The 16,552-nt window shown below is 39.2% G+C and overlaps 1 protein-coding gene across 1 annotated transcript in view; it reads left to right on the plus strand.

The window, feature by feature from the left end:
* The first annotated feature begins 1,436 nt into the window (after positions 1 to 1,436).
* ARHGAP18 (Rho GTPase activating protein 18) overlaps positions 1,437 to 16,552 on the plus strand; it is a 183,618-nt gene continuing 168,502 nt past the window's right edge. Inside the window, exon 1 of the mRNA XM_023727914.1 lies at positions 1,437 to 1,576. Within this exon, the coding sequence (XP_023583682.1) occupies positions 1,464 to 1,576 (113 nt within the window). The 5' untranslated portion in view covers positions 1,437 to 1,463. The remainder of the gene's footprint in view (positions 1,577 to 16,552) is intronic.

A 16,552-nucleotide genomic window follows, 5' to 3' on the forward strand; every position in this document is an offset into this window, starting at 1 on the left:
TAGAAAGGAGACAGCAGGTAGAGCCCTATGGAGGTGAAAATGGAAAGGTTCTGCAACTAATTCTGGATGGAGAGGAGGAAAATATAATACCTGGCTCTTTTTCAGGAAGGCTTTTGCAACTAAGAGCTCAATGTAGATATGAAAGAGAGGAAATTTTTGAAAACAAATTTTAGATTTCTCAAGAGTACTTAAGTATGAATAAATTACTTATTTCTCATCATTTTAAATAATGAAAAAAGTATAAACGGTAATTATGGATTGAAAACTTGTTTTTGGAAATTTTGGGTAGATCAATAGGTCATAAAGGTAACATTTAACAATAACAGCAAAAACTAGGAAAGTAGAAGAGAGTAAAATTTTTTAGAGGAGGAAGAACAGAAACCTCTATTGCAGTTTTTATAATTTTTGAGTTTGTTTCCTAATCTACAAACAAGGGAAACAGCATGGTGGTTAAAAAGAATGTAATTTAGTCTAAAATTCTATTCAAATTCAGCTTCTGGTACTTAGACAAGTTACTTAGCATATTTCTCAACTTCGCTTTCTTTATACTATATAAAATGCAGGTAATAATGATACCTGTCTTGTAGGGTGTTGGTGTGTGTGTGCGCACACACACACTCACGCGTAAGAGAGAAGAGAAAGGAAGAAAGGACAATTGAATTGGATGAGATAATACCTAAAGCACTTGGCACAGTGCCTGGCATGTTGTAAGTAGGTGCTCAGCAAATGGTAGGTACTATTTTTATTCTCAGCAATAACATTTAACAGAGCTTTGGTAGCTGAGTCTTTTGGGTACTGAGGGGTATTTAGATAAGAGGTAAATTTGGCATTGGCTTTCAGATGAATGAAGGCGACATTCCAGAGCACACAGTCATTTTTATGAGGGTATTTTTTTAACTGAATGCTAGAGGTAAAGCCTTTCTTGTCAGCTGCATTGCAGTTTTGCCTCAGGTTCATTGGATTTTGCTACAGTTAGTTTTAAGGCTGACCGTGAAGGGGTTAAGAAATGCCCTTACTCATGTTACATGAAGCAGCAGAAATTATCAGATGGAAACAGGAATTGGGGGGGAAAAAAGGCTCTTCAGTAACCTATTGTTTCCTAACCAAGACTGCTTGTGTGTGTATTAATGATTTGAGTTTACAGTTTGGTAGTATAACAAGATCACAATAACAAACGGCCGGGGTGGGGGAGGGGAGAGCAACAAACAACTCCCTGCCTCCCTCGTTGACTAAAACAGCTCAGGCTGGAATTGCCCCGGGTTTGAACAATATTCTGAGTCACAGCTTCTAATTGGAGAGCCGGGCAGCCCTTCAAGAGAGAGACCCCGCCCCTCCCTGTGTGAATCGCCCGTCCTGGGGAGGAGGAGCTGGCGGATGCTAATGCGCGGAGTTGCCAGGCTAGACAGGAACTTCATTCCCCTTCTCTGTGTCAGTATTGCAGAAATTATGCCCCTTCTGTCACCATGAGCTGGCTCTCCAATTCGCAGGGAGTTGTGCTGACTGCCTACCACCCCAGCGGCAAGGACCAGGTCGTGGGGGGCAGCCATGCCAAAGGAGGGGAGGAAGCCACCTCCAGGTAAGCCCTGGCATTGGAACGCCTGAACAAAACAAAACCCTCTTACCTGGTCCAGGTAAAAGTAACACGGAAGTTGGTCTGGAGAGAAAGGAACAATATGGGCACGTAGAACCTAAACTCATGCAGCAGCAGAAATGTGTGGCATGGTTTTTACGTGCTTTTGGTCTCCTCCCTTCCAAGTCTGAAATAGCCTATACGATTACTGGGGAAGACCGGGAAGAACGAACTGGTGATACGGCTCTCAGACTTGTTGCTTAGCAAGTGCATGTGCAAATGCTGAAAGATCAAATGACTATATTTGAAACACTTCCTAAGAGATGGAATTCTTGAATGGGCTCAGGGCACAGTCATTGGAATTGTTAGTTGGGAAAGTCTGCCAAAACGCAGGGAGGCGGCTCACTGTACGGGCTATTGTTGTTGTAGTGTTTTTTTTTTTCTCCTTGCTGAAAGCAAACCTCTTAGGCAAAAAGCCCAAGACACTGGCCTGTGGCAGTATGTTTTGCAATCTTTTGTGTATGTGGATTTTTTTTTCGGCTTTCCGAAAGGAGTGTTTGTCACGAGGTAGTATTCTGGTGCCGGAGTGAAAGGTGGTTAATGTTAAATCACTTTATAGGCACAGAGGGCAAATGTTCTATAGACAATTAAGGCACAAAGAGGACGTTTCTGTCTGTGTACTTTGTTCCGTTTTCCAAGGGCTTTTTTCCCTTTCTTTCTCCCCTTAATGACATTGCCACTAGCAGGACATTTTTACCACCAGTGTTAGATGTAAACTGTAAATGTTGGCTTGGAAGCTTACGAAAGCAAATGCTAACCTGATAGCCTAGGACCCTAGCTCTCAGTGAGCACGTTTCCTCCTTGATGTTTAACGTGATAATAAAGCCTTCTTTGTTCTGCTGTGACTTGTCTATGCCTTAAGCTGAGATAATGCCCTCTTTCACTTTGTTTTAAAAATCCCCAAATATGGGGCAGGGTAAAAATCAAAGGAACGCCTGTAATGCTCTGTGTTAGACCCTCCAGATGACCTGAACTTTCTTCTCACATAGCAACATTACATGTATTCCATTAACTTGATTCATTTCCAAAAATAAAAGAGAATTGTTGCTTGTTCTTAAAAGTGCTAGCATGTTACTTGCTGTCCTTTAAAGAAGAATTAGCATTTTTCTGTGAAAAATCATAAAGTGTTTTCATCCATTTTTCTCTAGGCCAAGTAATTTACTAGTAACCCTTTAGCAGTATGGAGCCTGCAACAGCAACCCTATAACTTGATTTCCACATGACAGTCACAATCCTGCTGGAATTGTGCAAACTCAGCGCAATATCAAATGGTTTTAGGCTGCAGTGGCCTGAGGATCTGAATCTTGGATCTTATTGTAAGAGTTTGAAAGAACTTTTAGTCTAAACCTCATATTTTCACCTTGAGGACTCAAACCCCAGGGATTAAGTTGTTGCAAGGTCTGTAGTTCTAGGCCTTTGCCTGCAGGCTGCGTATCCAGTTCTGGAGACTCCTCATCCTGTGTTTGCCAGTTTGCAGCTTGTTGTGGGTGGCCTATACTTGAGTGGGCTGAGAGAACAAAAGAGAGGAAGAGATCACGCTCAACCCATACTAAAACTTGACAGAGGGGCAGGGCGGGCAGCTGCCCACACAGTGCTCTCTTTGGGGACTCTAGCATCAGGCCTGCTCCCAAATGCTGCCCCGCTCCCCACCGGCTGCCATACTGCTAGTATATAAAACCAGTTGTCTTGGAGTCAGTTAAGACTCATGGCAACTTATGTGTGTCAGAGTAGAAATGTGTGCCATAGAGTTTTCAATGGCTGATTTTTTGTAAGTAGGTTGCCAGGCTTCTCTTCTGAGGTGTCTCTGGGTGAATTTCAACCTAACCACTTTTCAGTTAGCAGCCTAGCATGTTAACTGTTTGCATCACCTAGGGACTCCATTCTAGGGACAGAATTATTTTATTTGACTGAAATAGATGGGAGCCTGGCTCGAAGGCTGGGAGGGAAGGCAAAAGGACGGAGGAGGGACAGTTCTCATTAGCTTTTACCCTTACAAAAAAACCCAAACCATTGCCAACCAACTCATAGCGACCCTATAGGACAGAGTAGAACCGTCCCATAGGATTTCTGAGGCTGTAAATCTGTACGGAAGCAGACTGCCACATCTTTCTCCTGTGGAGCAGCTGGAGGGTTTGAACCACTGACCTTTCTCGGTTACAACCAAGTGCTTAAACACTGCACCACCAGGACTCCTTTTAACCTTAAGCATGGACTAAGTTATTAGATAAGCTTATCCTTACTTTGGGAGGAACCTTGTTTATCCTTGAAGGGTTGAAATACTGGAAACAGGGCAGGGTTGGGGATGGATGGAGGGAGGAGAGGTTTGAGAGTCAGTTGAGGTCAGTAATATCCAAATAATGATGGTGATGGGGGAGGGGTGGTGGTGGCACACAGGGCTTTGACTCTGGCTGGTGCTTAAGCATTTGGGAGCCTGCTCCAAAGTGCAAGGTTGATGATTGATGCCTTTTTTAAAAACGCTCTTAACTCAGAAACAAAACAAAAGCAACAAAATTCTTGAAAAAGGCAAATTTAGACTTCTGGGCTCCCTCTGCCTGTTTAAAAGTGGCCAGAGAAAGTGCATCAGTCTAATTTAGCTTATCATAAGGTTTTGTCTTTTCTAATATGTACTTTGATGAACTATTGAATTAAACGTTTAGTTTAATAAGATTAACTAATATGGATATTATGCCCTTTAAAAAGTGTGAAGGACTGTGTATATGATTTAAAGTATGTATAGAAAGTTTTTTTATGATTTTTAGCCTTGCCTATCCAAGTCCTTTTTGTTGTTTTGGTCTTTTGAAAAGCTGGGATATTGGGGAATTAATTAATATGTTCATAAGTAATCTGTTAGTTTAAAGTTCACTTTATTCCATTCCATTATCCCTCTTTATCAAGACACATTCACTGAATGCCAGATTAAGGAATTCCTCCCACTCCTGGTTAGAGTCTCTCAAATATTTGCAGAATTCTGTTTTCAGGGTTTTTTTTTGGGGCGGGGGGGCGGTAATGTTTCCTCCTTAACACATCAGGATTTAAAGAAATAATATTAACATTAGTTGTTGGCTGACTTGTACACAGTTAAATATTCCCAAAGGAAATAACTTTTTCCGAGTAGCTATATTTGTCAGACTTTATTTACATGTTAATTTTCAAATGAATTTCTTAATATTTCCTTTTGCAAAGCAATTTTTCAAAGAATACTGCATTTTATCTATTCTTACTGTCTGTCTTGACTTTGCCACTATCTTAAGAAAAATGATTCTGATGGTTTTGTATCTTTTTTTTTCTCTCTTTTGATAAGTGTTAACTTCAAATGAAATTTCCCTTCCTCTTAAATATTTTAATTCTTTAATCCAGCCACCTAAGTATGTTTAGAGGTGAGATATTTTTTGTCTTCTATGAATAAATCTACAAAATTCTGTGTGTAAGGTCTTGTTTTGTTGATCCTATTTGCCTTTGGTATTGGATAAACAGAACCAAGGGGGAACCAAGAAGCACTCTGGCCTGTTGACATAAACCCTGAAACACTGGTCTCTCAAGTTAGCCTGTCTGCCTTCACATCTTGTCTTCCAGTGTGACCTTGGAAGAGTTAACTCTTTACTCTTGTCAGTTGAGCTTCGTAATAGTGCTTACGTCATTGGGAGGATTAAGTGGGACGATTCATGCAAAGCCCATAGAACAGTGCCTGGTTCATAGCTAGCTATTACTTTCCTAAACATTGGATAAAGAAAAGGAAAGAAATTATTGATCTTTATGTATATACTTCCTAGTTTCAGGAGCATTTTCATAAATATAATTTTATCATTTGTCAAAAAATATGGCCAAGCTGAATGTGTTTAAAAATGCCATAACTCAAAATTCACCATAATGTAAAAATTCAAGCCTTTGAAGTTTGAAAGACCTTGGAATATTCTTTTGGCCCATAGCAACATTTATGATTTGAATTAGTGACAGCAGCATATAGCAGGCTTGACTAGGGGCAGTGATGGGCCAAACTGAGGTCTGTAAATGTCTACTTTTATGACAGGGTGGAATGTGGATGGGTCCTTTTTGGCAGACAGACTGGTTGCTGCCTCCATGCTTCCCCCTCTTCCATTCAGAGCTGCTACTGTCCAATGTGTCCAAAGGAAGAGGGCTGGCGTCTTCATATACTTAGATTAGCTCTAAACTTTTTCAAGTCTCACTCATTGGTTCTATAAAATTACCTGTGAATAACCATTCAGTCATTCCACATGTAACTTCTGAGCTCTTACTATGGGTCAGGAGTCCCTGGATGGTGTACTCAATTGCTAACCAAAAGGCTGAAGGTTGTGGTCCACCCAGAGGTGCCTTGGAAGAAAGGACTGGCAATCAGCCATTTAAAACCCTATGGAGCAGTTCTACTCTGACACACATAGGGTCGCCTTGAGTCGGAGCTGACTTGATGGCAGCTGGGTTGGTACTGTGGGTCAGGTAGTTTTCCAGGTGCTGGGGCTATGGTGGGGAACAAAACAGACACCTGTGTGTATCTAGTGGGAGAGGGTGCCACAGAGTGGAAAATAAAGCCCTGAAGCAGGTGAGGGGAGGGAGCCCCACAGATATCTGGGGGAAAGAGGGGAAGAGCTTTTCAGGCAGAGTGAGTGAGTAGGAAGTGTAGAAGCCTTAAGCTTATATCAAGCCAAGGAAGAGAAAAGAGGTCTGCCTGGTAGGAGGAAACAAGGTCGGGCAGGTAAATCTGCTAGCCTGGTAGACCATTTGAGAACTTTGGTTTTTACTCAAAAGGAGATGGGAAGTCATTGGGGAGGGTTTTGAGCACAGGAGGAACAGATTGGGTTTAGGTTTAAAAAGTCCCTCTGGCTGCTGCATTGGTATAGACTTTAGAAGTTGGATGCTACTCAGGGGGTTAGGGCAATGGTGACTTGGACCAGGGTGTCAGTAATTTTGATAGTTGAGATGGCAAGCAGTGAAATAATCTGAAGTTAGAGCTGGTAGGATTTCCCGATGCTTGTGGAGTATGAGCAAATGAGATTAAAGATTATTGCACTGTTTTTGGCCTAAACAACTCGTAAGGATAACATTGCCGATTATGTAACTGCGGAAGATTTCCAGAAGTGCAAATGGTGCAGGGGTGGGGCCGTGGATGGTGGGTAGACAAGATCTTAAGCAAAGTTTTGGACATACAACTCAGAAACGGATTTTTGAGAGTAGTGTTTTAGGGAAGGACATGGGTGTCTTTCTTGATGAGGTTAGCGTTTTTACATTAATCACGCAGCATTTTAAAAAACTTGCATACTCTAACATTAATAAAGTTTTTTCGTTCCAAATTTGTGTATTATCTGAAATTATGTATTTTTTTGGTGAAGGGACAAATGGTAATGATTTTTACGATGCAGCTGTATAATATGTGAAGTAACATTTCCTTTTACTTTTCTTAACCACACTTCTAAGGCATGTTTCCTCATCCTAATTTTTCAGAATTTAGTGATGACCAAATGCGTTTTTTTTCCTGTCCGTATGGGTAGTTGTTTCTAGATTAATCTAGTTCCTTAATTTCATGACATAAATACTTCTTGTAAAAGTGTTTTTTTTTTTTTTTTTAACTGTGTCGATTATTTAGAAGCCTATCTACAATTTTCTCTTGAATTGTTAAATGATCACCCAGTATTCCACCTGGGCAGGTCTTCATTTAGAGGTAGGGTGATATTTTCTTTTTAATTGACCTCATCTGTGAGGGTTGTGATTTTTGTGGGCCTGTTTAAAGTTATCTTTGTGGAACTTGTATTAGGTTTATGGCTTGCAAATAGGAGGATTTACAGATTACAAGAAAAAAGAGCCTCCCCCCAACCAAAAAAAAAAAAAAAACAAAAACCTGCTGAAAACCTTGTTTTCAGTGACATACTACCTCTTTCACTGCACAAACGTACTGTGCACTGTTGTTTATCATTATTCCTGTTATGTGTTATGTTCTTACTACTTCCCAGACTTTAAGAGTGTTGCTGCAGAAATGAGCTCGTAAAAACTGGCATCAGGCACGTGATTGCTACGGGACTGTGTGCACTTTAGGCTTAAATACCCAAAACCCACTGCCACTGAGTTGATTCCAACTCATAGCAACCCCAGAAGGTTTCCAGTGCTGCCAATCTTTACAGAAGCAGACTGCAACCTCTTTCTCTGGAGGAGCTGCTGGTGGTTTTGAACTTCTGTTAGCAATCAAGTGCTTTAACCACTGCACCACCAGGTATTTGATAATTGGACCATCAAAATTTATTGTCTTTTTTTCTCTCATTTTTTTAATTCTTCTCTAGCTGTAAACTTCAGTATCATTCACACATTAGAAGAGGAACCCAGCCTCCTAGAGGCCAAGGTCACACTTGGTAGAGGCGGAAGTCCCCTGTGCTTCATGCTGGTGCATCTGTTCAGTCTCACTCCCTGTGTCTGCCTTTGCTCTCCTATCGCTTCTTGACTTGACTCTGCCCAAGGGTCCTAGAAGCCTCTCTTCTTGTCACCCTAGTGGCATGAACTGTGAGAGACCTCAGAACTGCAGAAACTCAAAGCTTTAACTTGTGAGGCGGTGGTGGTGGTGATGGAGGTTAACTGCATGATCCCCACACTTGTTTTGGGGAAGGAGGTGTGTTAGGCCAGGCATGATGACAACCCTTCTCTGAACTCTCCCCCTCTAGGTGATTCCTGTCCTGAAAGACACACAACCGATCCAAACCTTTCATTTTGTACAAATACTTTGAGATGGAATGGTTTGTTGTGAAAGCCTTAGTTTTTTCTTTTGAGAGGAGGAGTTAGAGGGTGAGAAGTCACATTGTTTGGGAGTGGGGATAAGTAATGGTGTGGGAGTGGAGTGGGGCAGAGGGAGCAGAAGGAATGTCTGGATAATTCTGAAGATATTCTTTTGACTTCTCTGTTTGCCCTGAGCTGGTCAAGTTTATCCTCTTTGTTAAGAGGTAAACAGAAACCATGGAGACCAATGCCTAGTTACTAGTTACACTGTTGACCTCATCTGGAGTCTTTTCTATAACTATGTCTACTCTATGTATTTGAATTTCTGAGTTGAAAGTGAATATGAAACATCATCTCCTTTTCACGTCCTATTTGCGGAGTAGCTTTTTGGCTGTAAAGAACACTTAAGTTTCTTTAGGAAAAATGAAGTTTACTGTAGGGACCTGGGTAAACTAGAACCAGATCAGAAAGCCTTAGGGCCGGGAGGCATCTCCACTCCTCTTTCTTCAGTGACTATTTGCATGGTGTCACTCATGGAATGTCTTCTCTCTCTGTGAGACTGCTTATTCTTTTCTACCCATGGGTGTTACCGTTTCATCGTTTCAGCTTGCATGCGGCTCTCAATGGATGCCCCAGCCCTGTTGCCCTTTATCATCTTACGTTTCATAGCTCACTGACTCATCTCGCTGTTTCCTAATTTCAGATTTTTCAAAGGGGATCTGATTGGCCCAGGTAATCTTTTTGAGCAGGCCATGGTAGATCCCCAAGCAGCCTATGAATTATAATCTGTCTTGGAGTCTTTTTAGAGAAACAGGGTCTGTGATTAGAGTAGATTCTTGTAGAGGAGGTGTGGCATCCTTGCTAAGATGTTTAGGACATCATACTTTTATCTATTTCTTCCTCCATAAAATGGGCATAATAGTTCCCCGTCTGCTTCATAAGGTATATTATTAAAGATCAAATGTGTAGCTTTCTCGTACTCAAAATGTGTACGGAAGAGGAGTCTCATTATTAAATCCTCTTCTATATGATATCTTAAAATTTCCCCAGACATTTTCCTTAAGCAGAGTTGTCATATTGAACTTTTGATTTAATTTGCATTTTATTATTTACTATAAAGGTGTAAGTTCCTTGAGAGTACTGACCTTGCCTTTTTATTTTGTCTTTTTACACCTAGGCCTTAGCAAAGTGCTTGGCCCACTCTAGGCAGTTAATAAAAGTTTGATGAATGAATGAATGTGAGAAGTAGTAGTGTGTTATGATTATGGACGTAGATTTTGGAGGCAGGCTGCCTGAGTTAGGGTCCTGGTTCTTCTGTTGTTTAAAAGCTGTGTAAACCTGGGCGAGTTACTTAACGTCTTAGGACCTTAGTTTTTTATTTTTCTTCTGCAAAATGGGGACAACAGTACCTACCTCATAGAGCTATTATGAGGATAAAATGAATTAATATATGTAATGTGCTGTAATGTGATGGCACAGTGATTAAGTGCTCGGCTGCTAATTGAAAAGTCAGCAGTTCAAACCCACTAGCCCCTCAGCGGGAGAAAGATGTGGCAGTCTGCTTCTGTAAAAGATTACAGCCTTGGAAACCCCATGGGGCAGTTCTACTCTGTCCTGTAGGGTTGCTATGAGTCGGAATAGACTGGGTGGCAATGGATTTCTTTCTTTAGTTTTTAACACACTTAGAAGAGTACTTCACATAAAGAAGGTAAAATGTGTTTCCTATGATTATGAAAGGCAGTCAAAGACTGTCACCTGTTGGTGAATTAATTTGGAAATAGTATTAGAAAGCGTTTTTGAGATTAGTTTGTAAACGGTTTGTAAAAGAATGTTTGCTTTAGCACATGTGTAGTATATAATTTCTTTATTAAAAAAAAACATTTGGGGAATAAGTTATAAAAATACTTAAGATTATTATTTTAGTAACAATAGAAATACTAAAACATGTCTTACAAAAGGCTTAAAGGCATCGAACCCTCGTTAGACTCAGGTGACTGTTCTGAATAGCCTTTCACGTTTGGTTTGGGCAGATGTAAGTTGGTAAATCATTTGTACTTTTAAGGAAAATCATCTAGTATAGAGGAAGGAAAAGTAATTTGTACATTTTCTTCAAAGAGCAAATAGACTTCAGATTATTGGAATACTTGCAGGTAAAGGTATATCATTGTGGCCATAGTAAAGTATTTCAGAAAAAGATAATTTTTGCCTTTTTTCCCCCTGTAAAATGTATTTATGTATCTTATGAACAACTACTGAGCTTACAAACAAGAATTTCTCTTTCATGAAACAGAGCTAAGTTGAAGGTATGATGTCCATGGCACAGATATGGGGAGATGTGTTCTCGCACCCAGTTCCCTTTGAGCTGACTCCTTCCTTAGAACAATTGCCCCTTGTCCCATTTCTTTCCCATTTAGTGCAAACTTTTGAGAACTGTACTGTTAGTTTTTCTCTTCATCTGCATCATACATAATACATTTAGTTTAAATGCCTACTATGCATTAGTCCCTATGCCAGGAAACAATTGACTGAGTCCCTACCCTATCCTCCTAGTTCTTCACAAATCCCTCCCTGCACTGCATTCTGCGTTCCTGTAATCCTGCTTACAGATAGTTCACAAGAGCAGGCTGCTTTGCTTTTTACCACTAAGAGACTGGGGAGTTTTTGATGGAAGTGGAAGAAACTAAAGGATGAGATGAAATGGTGAGCTGGAGGGAGGGGAGAGACAAGTGCCAATTAAAAATGCAGAAGTCATTTTCCATAGGGGAAAAATGGTGTAAATGATATTAAAATGCCATAATGCTGCAAATTCTCCAATTTGGTCATATTATGGATTAAGAAGATTTCTTTTCATTGTTCAGAAACTTTTCACTAACCATTTACTTGCAGCATTTTTGCTATGGGAAAATATTCTGAGCTTCCAGCAATAGCTTTAGAAATAAACTTTTCACACCCAAATAAAATCTATAACTGACTTGGGGATTATGGATCCATGTTTCTTTGTTGCCTCTTAGGACCACTGTTCATTGATAAATAAAAGTGCTGTTGTTTTTGCTGTCTTTACTTTTATTTTGGAGTCCTTGGGTGGTACAAATTGTTAATACACTCAGCTGCTAACTGTGGCTGTTAACTGAAAGGTTGGTGATTAGAGTCCACCCAGAGGTGCCTCAGAAGAAATCCTTGATTATCTACTTCCAAAGAAATCAACTATTGAAAACCTATGGAGCACAGTTTTACTCTGACACACATGGGGTCGCCATGAGTTGCTATCAACCCTAGGGCAACTTGTAGTTGTATCTTAGTATATAGTACAATGTCCTTCCCAAGGTCGTTGGTAGCTCTGCATATCCCAGTAACCATGTTTTTCCATGTCTCCTAAACATGTGCCTGTTTTCCATTAGGAATTATGTATTAGTTTAAATTTGTCATTTATTTTGGAAGATTAGAAAGGTGGAAATTGACATATGCTCTCGTGATCCTAGTTGAATCAGATTAGAACCATGTAATTTAATTAATTTACTGTGGGAAATGCTTTAACACCAGGCTGCTGTAAAACTAGAACCGTGTAGAAAAATATTGGAACTCACACGAGCCACAAATTTTGGGGGGTTCGACCATAGAGACCTAGTTTATTTCTGAATGCGAATGTTACTATTATATACCATCTATATTTTGAAGAAAATAGTAAAAAATATATATTTATTGATGAACAGTGTAAAATTAAAATCCTACCTAGAAAGTGATTTGGGTAACTTAGAAAGGCATTCAAAACCAAAAACCAAACCCACTACCATGAAGCTGATTCTGACTCATAGTGACCCTAAAGGACAGACTAGAACTGCCCCATAGTGTTTCCAAGGTTGTAAATCTTTATGGAAGCAGACCGCCACATCTTTCTCCTGCGGAGTGGCTGGTGGATTTGAACTGCTGACCTTTCGGTTAGCAGCTGAGTACTTCAACCACTGTGCCACCAGGGATCCTAGAAAGACATTAAGGATGTATAAATATGGAATAGCTTAAATTTGGCATTATTAGAAAATCTTAATATGTTATTTAGCTAAATAACTATGGGAATATGGTGGTCCTTACTGGGTGTAAATGATAAGCCTAGAATAAAAATATGAGTTTCTGCTCTGAAGGAGCTTGCCATATAATTCAAATGGACTCTAAAGTAACTTTTTCAGTATCATATATTAGGAAGCCTTGGCATAGATCTCTCTTTTGCTGTATAAAACAGTAAAATAATTTGTTGTTGAGTCATTGAGATTTGGTTTAAGTAAGAAAATGTCATTTGGCAACTGAATGTTGAAAGGAACTTGGGCTATTTATAGGTGGTCTAGAAACATGTAACTTGATCAACTTATTCTATAATTAATGTTTTTACTAGAGTTACTAAGTGTGTGACTGTTCATTTCTCTCTGGCCCAAATAATACGGTCAGAGCTCTGAACCCTATGGTCCCTTATCTAGTAGAAGAGGTTATTTGGGTGAGGCTGGAAGTAAATTTGTGTAGTGCCTCTTTTTTTTTCATCATTGATTTTTTTTAAATTATGATATATATTAGTATATCCAGAGTAAATTTCTTTTGAATGATAGCATTTTTGAAGCATGCTATATTATAGTGTAGATCATCACACTAGATATATTTAGGTAATTGTATAAGTGTATTTATTCCTTTGTTCTTCATTTCTTAGAGCAAGTTTTATATATTGAAAAATCAATAGAGACCTGGCGGGCAATGTAATAAATGAGTAAAGTGGATGACTACAGGCTTCAGAAAAATTTGGGTTTTAGTTGAAAGTGTTAGCTAAAATTTTTAAAACACATTGAGTATGCCAAAGAAAGAACGAGCCCTGGTGGCGCAAATGATTGAAGTTCTTGGCTGCCAACCGAAAGGTTGGTAGATCGAACCCACTCAGCTGTTCTCTGGAAGAAAGACCTGGCAATCTACTTCTGTAAAGATTACAGCCAAGAAAACCCTATGGGGCAGTTCTGCTCTATCACATGAGGTCCCTTTGAGTTGAAATCGACTCGACAGCACCTAACAACAATAGCAAGCCAAACAAAACCTGTGTGTAGGTTGGACCTGGCCCAGATACCACCATTTTGTGACCCCTAGCATGACGGACAAAATTGTTGTTTCAGTTAATATCTATTGCCACGTAATATACCATTCCAAAACTCAGTGGCTTAAACAATAGTTTTCTCTCCTGAATCTGGGGAATCACGATCGAGTTCTTCCTTAGGGTTCTTCAAACAAGATGGGCTGAGGCTGGTCAGTCATCTTTTTTGCCTCACACAGCCTCTCCACATGGCTAGCTGAGGCTTCCTCATATTGTGGCAGTATCGGGTAGTCAAAGTTCTTACACTGTGGCTGGTTTACCCCAGAGTGAGCATTCCAAGAGGTCTAGGTAGAAACTGCAAGGCTTCTTATGACCTAGCCTCAGAAGTCACTCAACATCACCTCGCATGTTCTGTTGGTCGCCCAATCATAGTTTGTCTCATATTCAAGAGGTGACCTGCTTGGAAGGGTTGATGGTGGCCGTCTTTGGCAACAAGCTACCAAAGTTATCATACCCATCTTTCTGTATCTGGCCCTACTTAACTTTCTTTATCTTATTGCCTACTGCTTTTATATAGAATCCTCTGTTCCCTGGTGCTTGACTTTACAATTTTGGATCAGTATATGCATATCCTATGTGTATTTATCCTACAGCCTTGTTTTGGTATCTGGCCCTACCTAACTTTCTTTGTCTTATTGCCTACTGTTTTTATATGGAATCCTCTGATCCCTGGTGCTTGACTTTACAATTCTGGATCAATATATGCATATCCTATGTGCATTTATCCTACAGCCTTGTTTTGGTAGGTAAGTTTATATTGAGAGAGCGTTTCTACTCATTAAGAATGTAAATGCCTCAAGCAGAGGCCTAGTGTTAATTTTTTATTTATCTTAAGCACTGAGATGGATTCAATGCTTTGCAAATAGTAGGAACTCAATTAGATTTGTTAATTGTTGATATGTGGTATTTTGCAAGGGTTGAGTTTTGCTCGCTTGCAGGACAGTATATAACAGAGGCTTTGCTTTTCCTGTCTACAAATTATGCTTAATTCTCACAAAACATTTTCAAAAAAGGGTCTAATTTGAAGTTGGGAAGAGTAGAGTACTGAAAAATGAGTAACTCCTTGTAAAGAACGTGGCAGGGTCTAGCAATGGCTGATTTTTTAGAAGCAGATTACTAGACTTTTCTTCTAAGGGACCTCTGGGTTCTTACGAAATGTTAGGGGTAGCTCACTATTTTGTATATAATAAATTAAATTTTGATATAATAAGCAATTTCTTGCATTGGATGGCAGCAGTGTTGCTAAAGGCTTTTCTTTGTTTACATCTAGTAATATTGGGCATAGATGTGGTATTTTAGAGTACATAATATTTTGAGACCACGTGTTATATATGGAAAAGATCCCAGAGGCTATATAAAAATTAATTGCGAGTATTTGAGTTACTTGGTTTTGCAACTCCCAGTACAATAGTTAGATTTAGCAGTCATCCAGTAATTGTTATCGTTGAGCCTTAACATATCCAAATAGCTTCACTGTAGGATTTTTTTTCTTTCTTATTTAGAAAAGTTTGTTTTACAGTACCTATTACTAAACTACACTTGCTTCTTGCCACACTTCCCTCAAAGAAGGGAAGAAGATAAGTAACTAGAAATTCTCTGAACTCTGGGGGAAAAGTGATTTTCCTTTAAATAAATTATTTTTTTAATAGTACTTTAGGATAAGACTACATTTACATTTCTTTGAAAATACTTTGTATCTTCAGTTTATGATGGCCAGTATGCATAAACCTAATGCATAAATTTAAATGATTTGTCTCTCGAAATGCTGGTAATGATTTATTTGTCAGATTACTTAATTCCTGAGAATGTGATGTCATGTAGAGAAATATATTTTCTCCAATTTCCTCATCCCATATACTATATACCAGAAATTGTGTCATCTCCATTTTTCAGGCAAAGGAGGAAGACTAATCCCTTTTGAGCTTAGTTTGAAGCCTCAAACTTGAAGGTAAATTCTAGGTTAGGGACCCTTACAAGGAAAGACCATTGTAATAACTATTTTTACACATCTCAGGAGAGATTAATATTTGTTAATCTGCTTAAAGCAAAATCTCTTCAGTAAGTAATCCTAAGGGTTAGGTTCCTGTTTCCCAAACTATGTGTGGAACACTGTTAATAGTTGTTTCATAAAAAGGGTTCTGTGGCCCAATATTTTGGTGTAAACAAAGTTTACTTCAGGGCTTCTTGTAATGTCCTAGTAGTGTCCTAGTGTGTATTATGAATCCCTAAAAGACAGATGAGGAGATTTTTGTAGTAAGTAGCATATGCCAAATTTATTTGGCCTCAGAGTCCTTATTTTTTGCAGAATACTTATTACTGATGTCCCAGAGAACTCAATTTGTGAATTCCCAAAATATTACTACTTCTTTATACATGGAAAAATGTTAAAAATTACATGCTTTTGAACCAGTAAGACCTTTTGAGCTCTTTTGTTGTAGTAGTAGAGTAATACTACTAATAGCAGTAGTATTAACAGTAGTTGTTATTGTTTTTAAAATGCCCTTCTTTCTTCCTGTGTGCCATCCACTATTCTAAGCATCTTACAGATATAGGCATACCCTGCTGAATCTTTCCTTGGTGAATGTGTTTCCAGTAAGACTATCTCTGGATTTTTAATACTAAAGTTTCATAAAACACAAGTCTCTCAATGCAACAGTTTTTGGTTATAGAGAAGGTTTATATTTATGTCCCCTGAAGTTTTTAGCACATTTTAAACACATTTATAAATTAAACATAAATATCTAATTTTTTATTTTTTAACTTTAAAAAAAAAATTTTTTTTTTCATACAAAAATTTATACATACATTGTTATGTGACTCTAGTTGCTCTCCCTATACCATGACAGCACACTCCTCCTTTCCACCCCTGATTCCCCATGTCTGTTCAACCAGCTCCTAATGCTCTCTGCCTTCCCATCTCACCTCCGGACAGAAGCTGCCCGTTTAGTCTCTTGTATCTACTTGAGCTAAGAGGCATACTCCTCACGACTATCACTGTATGTCCCACAGTCCAGTCCAATCCCTGTCTGAAGAGTTGGCCTTGGAAATTGTTTTAGTTCTGGGCTGATAGAGAATCCAGGGGCCATGCTTTC

Source organism: Trichechus manatus, unplaced genomic scaffold (assembly GCF_000243295.1).
Source record: "Trichechus manatus latirostris isolate Lorelei unplaced genomic scaffold, TriManLat1.0 scaffold00002, whole genome shotgun sequence".
Taxonomy (NCBI): Eukaryota; Metazoa; Chordata; class Mammalia; order Sirenia; family Trichechidae; genus Trichechus; species Trichechus manatus.